Source organism: Falco rusticolus, chromosome Z (assembly GCF_015220075.1).
Source record: "Falco rusticolus isolate bFalRus1 chromosome Z, bFalRus1.pri, whole genome shotgun sequence".
Taxonomy (NCBI): Eukaryota; Metazoa; Chordata; class Aves; order Falconiformes; family Falconidae; genus Falco; species Falco rusticolus.
In genome coordinates, this window is record NC_051210.1 from 71,461,581 (window position 1) to 71,474,058 (window position 12,478).

The following is a 12,478-nucleotide window of genomic DNA, read 5'->3' on the forward strand; positions in this document are numbered from 1 at the left end:
ACTTCAGTAAAAATTACCACATCGATAGAAAAATAGATGCAGATAGACCTGCACATTATGTGGGTTTTATGGCTTTGCAGAATTTGTTTCTTTGCAAGTCTGGCGTGGGTAGGGGTTGGCAGACACTCCTGGAAGTTTTAAATTAATCAAAATATTTCTGAAACTGACAGGCCTCTGGAGGAACACAGCCTCTGATTTTTGAGGAAAACTAATACTAGGTGATTGGAAAACACACTGCAATAAAGGCTCTATGAAATTTATTTGAAACAGTTTGAAAATTAGTTTAGTATCACCCAAAAAATACAGAACTGTAGAACTTTTATGTACACATGCACACAGATATGTATCTACCTATATATTTGTATACATACATATATATGGCTAGTACACATTAAAAGTCATCCTAAGTATAATTAAGAATCCTAAGTAAAAGGAAGTGAAAATTTAATGAGCAGAATTTTGCTAAACAAAGGAGAATGTATTCTCAATACTCTTTCATGAAACTTGCTTCCCAAAAACCTTTGCTAAACTATGTGACAGTTCAAATAGAAGACACCTTTAGAGAAAAGAATAGATCAAATAATTTTATAATTTCCCCTGTATTCAAAATCTGAAAAATAATCTTCAGTTGCAAAGAATTCCTTATTGGAAACATTCTAGGAATATCTAATTAAAGTAGAGCTGGTGAGCCCAAAGTAAAATACTTATTTCTGTTTGGAGCAAATTCTTTGTTTTATATAGTGTCAAACAAGTTAATAAAAGTCAAAGCTCTCACAGAAGAGTTTCTTTAGAACAGGAAGGATATTAATTTGAAATTAATTTATGGGGAAAGTAGGAAATGGAAGTAAGGAGTTAGTTTATTTAGCCTGATTTGTGGGACTATGGATAAGATTAGGCCTCCAGTTTCCTGAAGACAATTTTCATTAGAAAGCACCCCCAAAACCCCATACATTTAAAATTCAGACTGGATTTCTGAATGTGAATAAACCCAACAATACATCAATCATTTCAGAGAGTTAAACAAAAGAATATTATTCAGGAAAAAATTATAACCTGCATATAGTATTCCTGTGTAACAAAGCCTGATCCAGCTACGTCAATGGACTGGAAGCCACGCAGTGCTTCAAGCAGCTGTGTCACAGACGGCACTGGCCAAGGCTGCGCTGCTGCTAGCAAGAACCTGCGCCAGTCGGTAAATTCTGAGTTCACTGTGAATGCAGATGCCAGATTTTGTAACTATAAAAACAAAATAATAAATATTGTCAAATATGCACACATAAACATACACTTTCTATATACCACGTAACCTTAGGACTTTTTCATGGTTAGGGTGGACAAGGTTCTGCAGTGCGACTTCAAAGATGTATAAAGGACATGTGTCACTGACCAAAGCAGTCCACAGACCGCTGTCTGTCACTGAGGCCAACTGGCATGTGCAGTTGATATCCGTCTAAATAAATACTTTGACTCCCTAAATAGGGGTCTGTATGTAAAGTGCTATGACATAACAACTCTTAGTACATACTAACCCCTGAACCAAGTTCCATCTGGGAGAGTGCTAAGACCTGAACTGACAATTTAGCAGCATGCGTATAAAATCTAGTAAATGCTCGGGGCTGTGCCTTGGGCCTATCTTGCTTACTCTTACAGCTGTCTACCAAGTGGCTTTTCTCTGTTCCAGCATTATTTTCAGTTAAAAAATGTTGTAGTAGAAAAGCTGCTTTGCAGCTTGCCACATGTATCTTTTTACCACTGACGATGTTGTATGTGGATAGCAGAGTGGGGCAGAGAACACAAACAGGAGAATACGTGTAAAATCTCCTGACACGGCATTGCAAAGGCTGTATCTGATAGAGGAAATAAAGGCACAGTTTATTTCTACACTACTGGTGTGGCGAGACCCTGCTGTGTACCTGTACGCTATGTTCTGCCCCACACCCAGACTTCCTTGTGAAGTGTCCCGTTTGCTCCAGGATGGAGTTCAAGAAGGAGGTAACGTGTCTACGAGAATAAGGGTCTGGGGCAACTCAGAGACAGACAATTTGGTAATGCCGTAGATGTCATCTGCCCTAACACTGGCAGGTACAGTACCATTTCCTACACCTTGAAAACTTATTTGAAATGTTATTAAGTCACACAATGATGAAATGGTGAGTTCAGTTCAGAATAGCTTCTGCAGAACATACACCTTAGCTCATGCTTCATGCATTTCCTTTTGCATATAAATTCTTGCTTTGACTATAAATATAAAAGAATAATTTTAAAACAGTGCTCTTAAGGAAAGGAAATTCTGTTATTAAAATTAAAATAGTACTTACAAGCACTTAAAAGTTCTCAAAGAGTAAAGAACATGGGATACAAGCACATGTGGTCTATTAATAAACAATGTTTGACTCATAGTTTTCCACATATAATTAATCTCCTGTGCTAAGATTAGATTTTTATATACTGATGATGACAGCTGTGTCTAATTTTCACTAAACAGTGGAAAACCGTCACTCAGAAACTTTACAATGTTTATTAATGCATTTCATCTGTGTGAACAATATTTGAATAAAGCTGCTTCCCTCATGTAAAATCCAATTAAAATCTTAATGTAAATCATGGCTTACTGTCAGAAATAATAATGAAAATATGCTAAAACAAGTAAACCTTTTCATTCCATAGACTTACCAGCAACATTTGAAAGTAAAATTAATCAGACAATTCAGTGATGGAAGATCTGGAAAGACTAATAATTTTTCATGTTCCTAAATCTGAAAATCTTGGATAAGTAAGTTTAAGGTCATACAGCTCAAGATTTTATTCTCCTGTCTTGGAACGAAGAACATAAACAGTCTTAATTTAACTCTTGGAAATGAATTTTCAATGGTGTCTAAAGGAACTGATAGAATTTGAAAATAATAAATAAATACAGTGCTGACAAAAGCATTTTATTTCTGGCACAGTAGCTTCCAGAACCTTTCTCTAAAGAAAAAGAATTTTAAGGGAAAACTGACAATGCCCTTAATAGTTACACTCCTGACTTTATCACAGTAAGGACAACACTGCATCTTCTGCACAAACCAGTAGTTAACTGGTATGAAAATAGGTGTTAACTTACATCTGGAAGTGTTAAGTTCATCCATACATCAGGAAGGCAATTTGTTCCAAGATTCAAATTAATCAAGTCAATAAATACTTCCTTTTGTATAAAACCTAATAAAAGAAAGTCAATACATATAAAAAAACTGTTTACCATTTAAAATAGTCTTCTTTTGTTAAAGGAAATATATTTTTTTATTTTAATGGCCATATGGGAAAATAGTTATTTTGCTGTTATGTACTATTAATAGCGGTAATATCTTTCAAGTCAAATGTAAAATTTTCTCATTCAGAATAAACCATGTGGCCTGTCTAAAAGCAAAATGTCTAATATTCCAATATATTGCAGTTCTTTTGATGCTTGCCCTGATCCGCACTGTGATCACTAACCAATCCTCTTAGTCTACACTGACACTTGGTGAGCAGTACACAAATACCAATCACACACATACTCTGTGTATTGAACACCTATCAACCTTTTCCTTCACTATGCGCTATTTTAATCAGTCATAAATCTATCTCTACTCTTGAAAGCAAGCATTAGAGAATAGGATGGGAAACTCGGATCATTGTCTGTTAAACTTTGAAACAAACTGAATTGCTTAAAGAACTTCCCAGAATTGGTTTGTGGGATTTATAAATATCTCTGTTAATTTTATTTAAAGAAATCAGATAAAAATAAGTAAGTGCAACAAAACCTCTTTTTTTTTTTTTAATGGGCATGGATTTGCTTATAAGCAAATAGAAACTTCGAACTTCATGCACAGTATTACAACACAAAATTATGTATACCAAAATTATCAGACATATACAAGTCTTTTCGTTCAGAAACAACTTTGCTGGCTCAGTAAGGATTCACTGCGAAACCTCTACATTAACCAAGATTCAGGTGATCTAAATTTTGAGAGATGAAGCTGATTTGGCCAGGTTATGATCACTTCCATAGGGTTAAACAGTAAGTTTTCAGATTACCTTTAAAAGCAAATACAATCAGTGAAATACTAGAAGGACTTACTAAATTTTTTTCCTTTTACAGTCGCATTTCTTTTCTTTTTAAAAAGGCACAGCTGCACACATTCTATGGCTAACAACTTTTTTCTTTGAAAAGAAAATGTGAAGTAAAATTTGTTAAGTTTACAAAGAAAGATTTAAGTGGTAGGAATATTAAGAACGTGTTCAAATATTGATTTCATAATGTCAGCATTCAAAATCAAGTGGTCAGTTTCAATTAATAGCCTACAACCTCTGCAGCCAGGAGTAATGCCCTCAGCACATCTTAATACAGCAGAGAAATCATATAACCTTAGAGAGAAAAGGAAAAAAGTAGATTTGGGAAGCTTAGGGTCTGTTGGGACAGGACAAAGGAAGGGTGAAAAATCTGGATTTGAAGCCCTGTGTCCTAACAAATTTCAGCATGAACACAAAAGCTGGGAAAAACTATCAGTAAACTGGTAACAGTGCTCTGACATAGTCTCTTGAGGGTTTCTGAGTTATCTACTTTGAGAAAGAACACCTTTTAAAAATCATGTGTTAGGCTGTTTACTGAAGCTTCTTGGATTGCTGATTTAATAATTTTAAGGTAAGCAGAAACTTGTATTTTGACAAGAGCTTCAAGTCCCAAAAATCAGATTATTACCATGCAGCACAATAAAGCCTACATCACAGAAGTATCACTATTGGAGACTTCACAGAAGATTCAATAAACCAGGTAACTTTTTAGGGGTTCATGGGGATAACAACCTATAGTCCACTAAGGAGCCACTGAAAATTTTATATTAAAATAAAAGGAAAAATTCTAACATCTTATTTGCAGTCTCAAATTTTCTAGTGATGTATGATGAAAAGCCCAGGTATTATAATTTTTATTTCATGGTTTATTAAACATTTCCCTTTCCACATCTGATCCCCAGTAATCTGGCAATCTAGCTTCTTTCTCTCACATTATCTTGTGGTTTAAATTGTTCAATTCCTACTATGGTTTCCCTATATGACCATAAAAAATGCTGTTCTTGTATTCCCTATGAGTTTCTGGCTTCCTAAAAAGAAATTTAATTTTGGTCTTCTGCACAAAATTCTAAAAGGATACTAATATCGTCATGTCATTTTTGTGAGGCTACATGACTTCAGAAACGTACCTAAGTATTTGAGGGGTAAGGATATTAAAGAACTTGAATCAAGAAATAATGTATGCGCTGCCAGGTGACCTGCAGTGTCTACCCATTTTTCTTCCTCTGTGACAAATATGGAGAAACAACCTTCTCTTTCATTCAGAGCTAAGCTACTTTATTAATAGCAGAATTGCTGATGTGCTGTAGGGTAATTCCTTTTACTTTACCACCTCCTCCTGAAACATCTGAAGTGGGAGAATTCCAAAGTGTTGTCAAAAAGTTATAACAGTTCACAAACTTCAAACGGAGTGTGACCTAAATCCTCCTCATGACATACCTAGCAGGAATGAGGAAGTCTGAGAAAGAGAGGAAATCCCTTGTAAGCATATACAAAAGATACCAAATAAGTTTTCTCAATGTATTTTTAGATATTTTGTCTAGATTTAATGTATTTTTATGCTACAGAGCATGGAACTGTTTAAAATATCTGATCATACTACAAGACAAAAGGTGATTCATCAATTTAATTCAGGGGTTGCCAATGCTTTTAATCATGGAAAGATGATATGAGTGGGCAGCTACACAGATGGTGCTGAGAGAATAATATTGGTATCTGCAAACAGTACTCTGCAAGGGTAAAAGGAAATAACGTCCTCTGGGAAAGAATGTGAAAACAATTCCCAGAATTGGCTTTGTCCACTTAACAAGACTGGTTTCAAAACAGGTATGCTCTTTACAAGACCTTTTTGTTAAGTCCAAAAAAACCCCCCAACCATACCTAACAGGTTTTTGTTGATTGATGTAGGAGACTGAATAGAAAATGAACTTATTAAATGCGCAGAACCACTTTTAATTAGAAGGGATAGCATGCAATTTTGAAAAAGAATCAGAATTCAAAAGCTTTTGAAAAACTGGAGAGATGGTCAAGATCAGTAAGTAAATTTCACTGGAAACAGATCTAAGTACTTTGAGGAAACAGACTGCACAAATAAATACACTTACTACATTGCAGACAAAACCAATCAGGAAAGCACTTAAAGCACATTCAAGAACAGGATTAGAATTCAGTGAACTTTACAAATTTGAGATATAGTCTAGGATAAAAAGGACACTATCCAATAAGAATAAATGTCAAGTGCCACACTGGGCTGAAAGAATGAACTGCATAAATGTCCCAGTAGGAATCTTACTGACAAAGAAATTTCTGTAGAAAAAGCTCCAGGGATTATGGAAGATTACAATATCACCAGAAAGTACACAGGAAGATATTGGATATAATCACTTGCATTCTTTTCAGATGTTAAGGCTTCTGCTGGCATACAATTTTGGAATTTGCAGATCTAGAAGGATGTATGGAAACTAAAGAGTACCCAGAAGAAAGCAGTAAGAATCATCACAGGCTTAGAAAGCATGACCTAAGAGGCAAGGTTGAAGGAATTCTGCTTGTTTCATCTACGAAAGGAAGATCATGAGAAAACACAGTAGTTTTCCAGTTAAAACCAATGTTACAAAGAGGATAGGGATAACACCCGCTCCATAGCTCCAGTTAGGAAGAATGATAGGACATAAAGTTTATCTGCATCAAAAACATTTCAGACAATACTAAAAACCCACATAATAAGGACATCAAAGCACTAAGGACAAAACCCCACACATTCTACAGTGGACTATTTTAAAAGCTTATCAAAGAAGAACAAGGATAAATACTGGATATAGATTGACTAAACCAGACCCCATATTCAGATACGGATGACTTCTTGATATCCCCCTCCAACTACTTGTTATGACAATAAGATTTTGCTACAATTTTTCCAAGGGCAATATACCTATTATCTTCAGACCTAACACTAAAAATGTGATGCTGCCCTTGTGCATCATGGAATTGACTTCAGTGTTACAAGTTCTAAATACAGTTTTGTTCATTACTTCAGTATTTTTCTTCTACTGTTGGACATTCTGGGGACACATTTTCAAACTTTTTCTAATGTCATCATAGTCAAAATCTTCCTATTTGAAGACATTAAGTTAAAATGTGGTATTATGTGACTTAAGAGAAAATCCTTAGAATTAGCAATGTTGTATATCTAATAAGGTACCCTGTAGAACATATATCCTGTTGCTTATTAGGTAAAGTATTTTACTTTAGGTAAACATTTTTGTTACCACAGAAATCACAAATGAAGATATTTCAATGATGGATCTATTATAGTCACCTATATAATGCACAGTACTGATCTCTTTTTCTGATCCCTACCAATCAACTCTACTTGAGTGGACAAACATCCCTTAATGAGGCATGTACTCTAAACCTGCTCTATTTCTGACATCCTGTTTAGACCTAGAAGTAGCATGAAAATATATACAAGACACACAAAACAAGACTATATATATGTATGTATATATCTTCTGCAGTTACTAGGCAACAACTAAAATGAAATTAGAGACTTGATCTTGATTTAGAAAAGGGTTGATTTAAAGGTGAATGACCACACATTAATTTCTCCCAAATTATTTCTACTTCATCTTCATCACTATTCGAAGAATTAAGAAGGGTCATTAATGACTGCACTTTAGCTATCTTTTGTTATAGATCATTGCTTTTTCCTTCATAGTAGATACAGATTCTGCTGGTATGCTTTACCTTGATTGGAAATTATCAAGTAGAAAATTGCATTTAGAACATGTAGAATTATGAAATTGTGAAATCAGATACTTCGCTGAACAATTCTGATTCTAGCTCCTACATTAAAAATCAAGATGCAGTATTCTTATTGCAATGCTCACAAATATTTTTACAGAGAAAAAAAGTGGTACAAGCTGTGAAGTAATTAGTGATATGCTGGCTGTAAGAGTATTACCTATGGGAAGACTGATTTGTGCAATTAATAATCAGCAATGGAAAATGAACCTGTTCTACCTCTGTAGGAAAGTCTTCTGAAGGACAAGTCTGACAACAATCTGTGAAAGGTCATGTTAAACCTTATCCAAAAGAGAATAAAAAATAGAAACACATACAGATACGGAGAGAAGGTATGACCCAAAATTCATAGGCTACAGAGGTCAAGCAGTCATTTGACAGATATAAAGCACTGATCTTCCACACGCTTATAAAAAAAAAAATCAGGGTTTTCAGAATCCATGAAGCTTCTTGAACTATTAAACACTGATAATAAGATGAGGGTTAACTCCAGCGGTTATAATATATTATGACTCAGCTAAGTGCAATATACAATCAGATAGAATTTACAAGTTGCCCCTCTAGCATGTCACCAAGGTAACAGTGTACATTATTTTTGTTCACTGTCTTCAGATTCATAGAAGTCAGGCAAATAGGAGATGGGCAAATGCAAACATCTACTGGCAATTGAAGAAAAGACATATTTTAACATTACAATACATTATGAAAAAAAAAAAAAATATGACCCTTATTAACCCTGCAAGGTATTCTGTTGAAGTGTCCATGTACGTTACAAGAAGATTTTGAAATAAAAACTAACAATTTTCATCTAGTCACTTCCACAGAAACTCTCCAAATCAAACTCAGAGGAGTAGTCTGATCTTTCACTTGTCATCATATCACCTCCCTGTAGTCTTCTCTTTCTTTGCCAAGTAACATTCCACAAATGAATAGCTTTCTGGGGGTCAAATCTCTTGATATCTGGAGAGTTCATCTGAATTATCATAAGATCCGTCACACTTTCAGACCTTAGTTTAGAGTGCAAATGCATCATGGTGAGTTTCATTTGACTGAAGCCTCGCTCTGTTTCAGCTGAGCTTGCTGGCAGAGTTAGGATCAAATCTACCAGTGTCAGGATGTTGGGATACTTCTTTGAGTAATATGAGTTCACCACATCCCATGTCAAGGTCTGGATGTTCTGAAATCTAAAAAGCATGGTAAGAAGTATAATTACAACTATCACTAAATGTATTTCCATCATCCTTCTGAGTAAATCAATAAACGGACACAAATGCAGTTTTCTTATTACCTGTTGTACAACTCTATTTTCAACATGTTCCATTCAGTTTCTACTTCACCTATTTTCACACTAGCAGCTTCCAGAATGACTTCATAATGTTTAGTCAAGACAGACACTTCCTTTTCACCAAATTCTATAACAGAGGCAAAACAAAAATATTTTTATGCTTGTAAAACATTTAGAAGGTGCTCTTCAAATAGCCACTATCACAGTTCTATACCTTGTTTAATTTTATCAGGCCATAGTTTAAAACTTCCAATAGTAGTTGCTTTTAAAACATCTTGACTTGCATCGCAAAAACAATCGCGTAGCCTCTTTACCAAATTCCTTAGTACTGTTGTTCGTACTGCTGAAATATTTCTATTTCCAACAAGCTGGTAGCCATGAAAATGCTGAATGGTCTCTATCAGCCGCTCCTTTGGACCAGCTCTGAAAGGTACAGAACACAAAACAACATATAATACTCTTTTATTATATTCTAAGGGATCATTGTTCAGTTGTTAGAAATGCCAGACCTTGTTTGATACATGTGGAGTGTTTCCAGTGTTGACTGCATGGTTGCAAATATGTCTGCAATGGAAGAGTCATGATCCAGAGTAACACGTGACAGAATGTTGAGGACATTGATGACATCCAACAAAAAGTGAGAAAATTTTACTATCTCCATTCTCAGAAGGATGTGTAAAAGGCCTTTGACTTTCTGCTGGTTTGAGGATCTTGAATCTCTTTCAATCTGGAAATCAATACAGAAAATGAAAGGATCAGGTATGCAGACCAAACTTAGCCATGGCAATTAATTTTTCCTGAAGTTATATCCAAATTTTGTATCATTTACCTTACTCAGATGTAGAACAATTGCAGGATAACCTTTAAGGAGAATTTGTAGAGCTGTTTGTAGGCGAGGAAGCCACTGGGAGCCTCCAATTCGAGAAGGAACAGCTGGGCGTAACTTGATGGTTTCATATGTGGCTTTGAGATTATTCTTATTTAGAGGTGAGTTACGATAAAAGTAATACAAACTTCTCAAGACATTGCTTAAGATGTTGTATAGCTGAATATTTTTCAGTGCTCCTTTGTAAGCCAGCTTTAGCCGGTGAGCAAAACAATGCACAGACTGTACACAAGGCTGAATTTCCCTCAGAAGTTTAGCTACCCTACTGTTTTCTCCTACCATGACATCTGTCCCATCGCTTCCAAACCCAACTAATTTTCTTGACCAGTCTTGGCTTGCCAGACTAAGCTGAAGATTTATTTGCAACGTTTCCTCAATTGCATTTTTAATAGCTGAAGCATCGGTTTTGTGAACAGGTTGAACCCCAACAATCTGGCAATGGACTTTTCCTTCATTTGCAAAGCGTACGTACACAACTGCAGCTGCTTTAAGTATACTGTCTGTGACTCCATCACTAATAACAGAAAAGAATTTACATTTCTCCAGTTTCTCTTTCAAAGCTCTTCTTTCTACTTCAGCAATAAAATGTATAAACATTCTTGCTGATTTGTCATTTCTAAACACAGAACCAATATCCACTCCTTTCATATCATCTAGTTTGCACATCCAGTCAAGGTCTGTAAAGGGACGACCAGACTTAGCAATAGCATGGCATGTTCTAAAAATATTTTCTACTCTACCTAATGTTATGGAGTTCATGCTCTTTAACATCTGCTCAGCAGAAGCTGCATTTGGTGAAGCAGTACTGGCAGCTTCCATGCAGGTAGCCCAGGCATGAGCTTCACTACTTTGGTGTGTATTTATAAATTCAAGTTTGAAGTCATCAGTGCCAGAACAAAAATTGTGAATATTTTCCCCCAAATCTACATTATGCTTACGACATGGTGCACAAAACATTATTCCCCTTTCGTCATCATATTTTAACCAGGAGTATTTTGTTAGCCATATTTTTGGAAACTGGCGATTCCTTTTTGTTATCTGATGTTCCAGATCTCTCTTCGCTTTCCCTCCATCACCACCTTCTCTCTTGATAGAAGAATTAGTCTTGCTTTTAAATTGCTTCAGTGCTCTTATGGCTATAATTTAAAAAGAAACAACTAAATATAAAATAGTTTTTATTTAATAAATATCAGTTGTATTTTTTTTTAATCCACATTTATTTTGTTAATTTGGGACTAGACTGTGACTTGAACAGCCATAAAAGAGAACAAAGAAAACAGATCTACTCTTAAATCACTTGGAGGCTACCCAGGACCCTTGTAAGAAATGGTCAGTTTTGACTCTAATTTCGTTTTGACTCTAATTTCCTTTTGACTACCAGAAGTTTGTCAGAATATGCAACCAGTAAAGTACAGCAGCAATACGATTTTTTGAAACAGAAAAACGGAGCTAGGGAGTGGAATTCAGAATGGTCTTTCAGGCAAAATGTCTCCAGAAGATACTACTGAAGTCACAAACCTATTAAGATGCCCATTACACCTAACACTAACAGACAAGTTAACTTGGAGCAAACCCATAAATACATAATCAAATAGCTGTTACAGGCATAAGATGTTCCATGGCAGATGTTTGACCTGATCTTTTTAAAATAGATTTATCATAGAAAAATTTAGGTTGGAAAAAAACCTTTGAGATCAAGTCCAACCATTAAATTATTTTAGTACTGCTTTGAGAAAGAACAGCATAAGCTTCACATTTTGTTCTCAAGATGGTCATTGTTACATTTTGTAGGAGCATATGCTATAAGCTGGTGTTTTTGAAAATTCTGTCTTCAGAGCTTGTGAATCTCCCACTTTTTGCATTTAAGTTTATGATTCTTTTAGTACGCTGTTGCCATAAGGTCATAAGGTCATAACTTTGAAAAGAAAGCAGTCACATAATTCCATGAAGGCAAATTCCATGCAGAACTGAGACAGTAAACCAAGAAATCTGTTAGTTGGGAAATAGCAGAACTAAAGCGCTGAGGAAATGACCTGGGAACAACTTGACTCCCCATCCTCCTTACTGTGGAGTATGTGTACTTCAACAGGCAGAATTAACAATTACAGTAAGTTAATCATAGAAAGAAACGCCATTTCTGGTGCTTTAAAAGATCTTAAGATAAAGTCCTTGTGACCCACTTTTTCCTGTTTTACAAGAAGGGGCAAATTTTTGTATGTGCATTATACAGTTTGTGAGAACAAATACCAATTTGTCTGTCTTCCTGTGTTTCCCCATTGATAATTTCAGAATGGCCAATTTGAACCAAGTTTATCAGTATGGTAGAGTTACGAAGGTCGTACAAATTTTTTTTCAGATCTGTTCTGAGGTACAAGAGAAAGATCTTCATAACACTGCCATTGAGGAAAAACTGGGGA

At 35.3% G+C, this 12,478-nt stretch overlaps 1 protein-coding gene across 1 annotated transcript in view; it reads right to left on the reverse strand.

The window, feature by feature from the left end:
* Positions 1-12,478, reverse strand: part of SPEF2 (sperm flagellar 2) — an 87,233-nt gene that overhangs the window by 13,267 nt on the left and 61,488 nt on the right. The window contains exons 29-30 of the mRNA XM_037374491.1: positions 3,104-3,198; positions 1,054-1,236 (exon numbers count right to left, since the gene is read on the reverse strand). Of these exons, the coding sequence (XP_037230388.1) occupies positions 1,054-1,236; positions 3,104-3,198 (278 nt within the window). The remainder of the gene's footprint in view (positions 1-1,053; positions 1,237-3,103; positions 3,199-12,478) is intronic.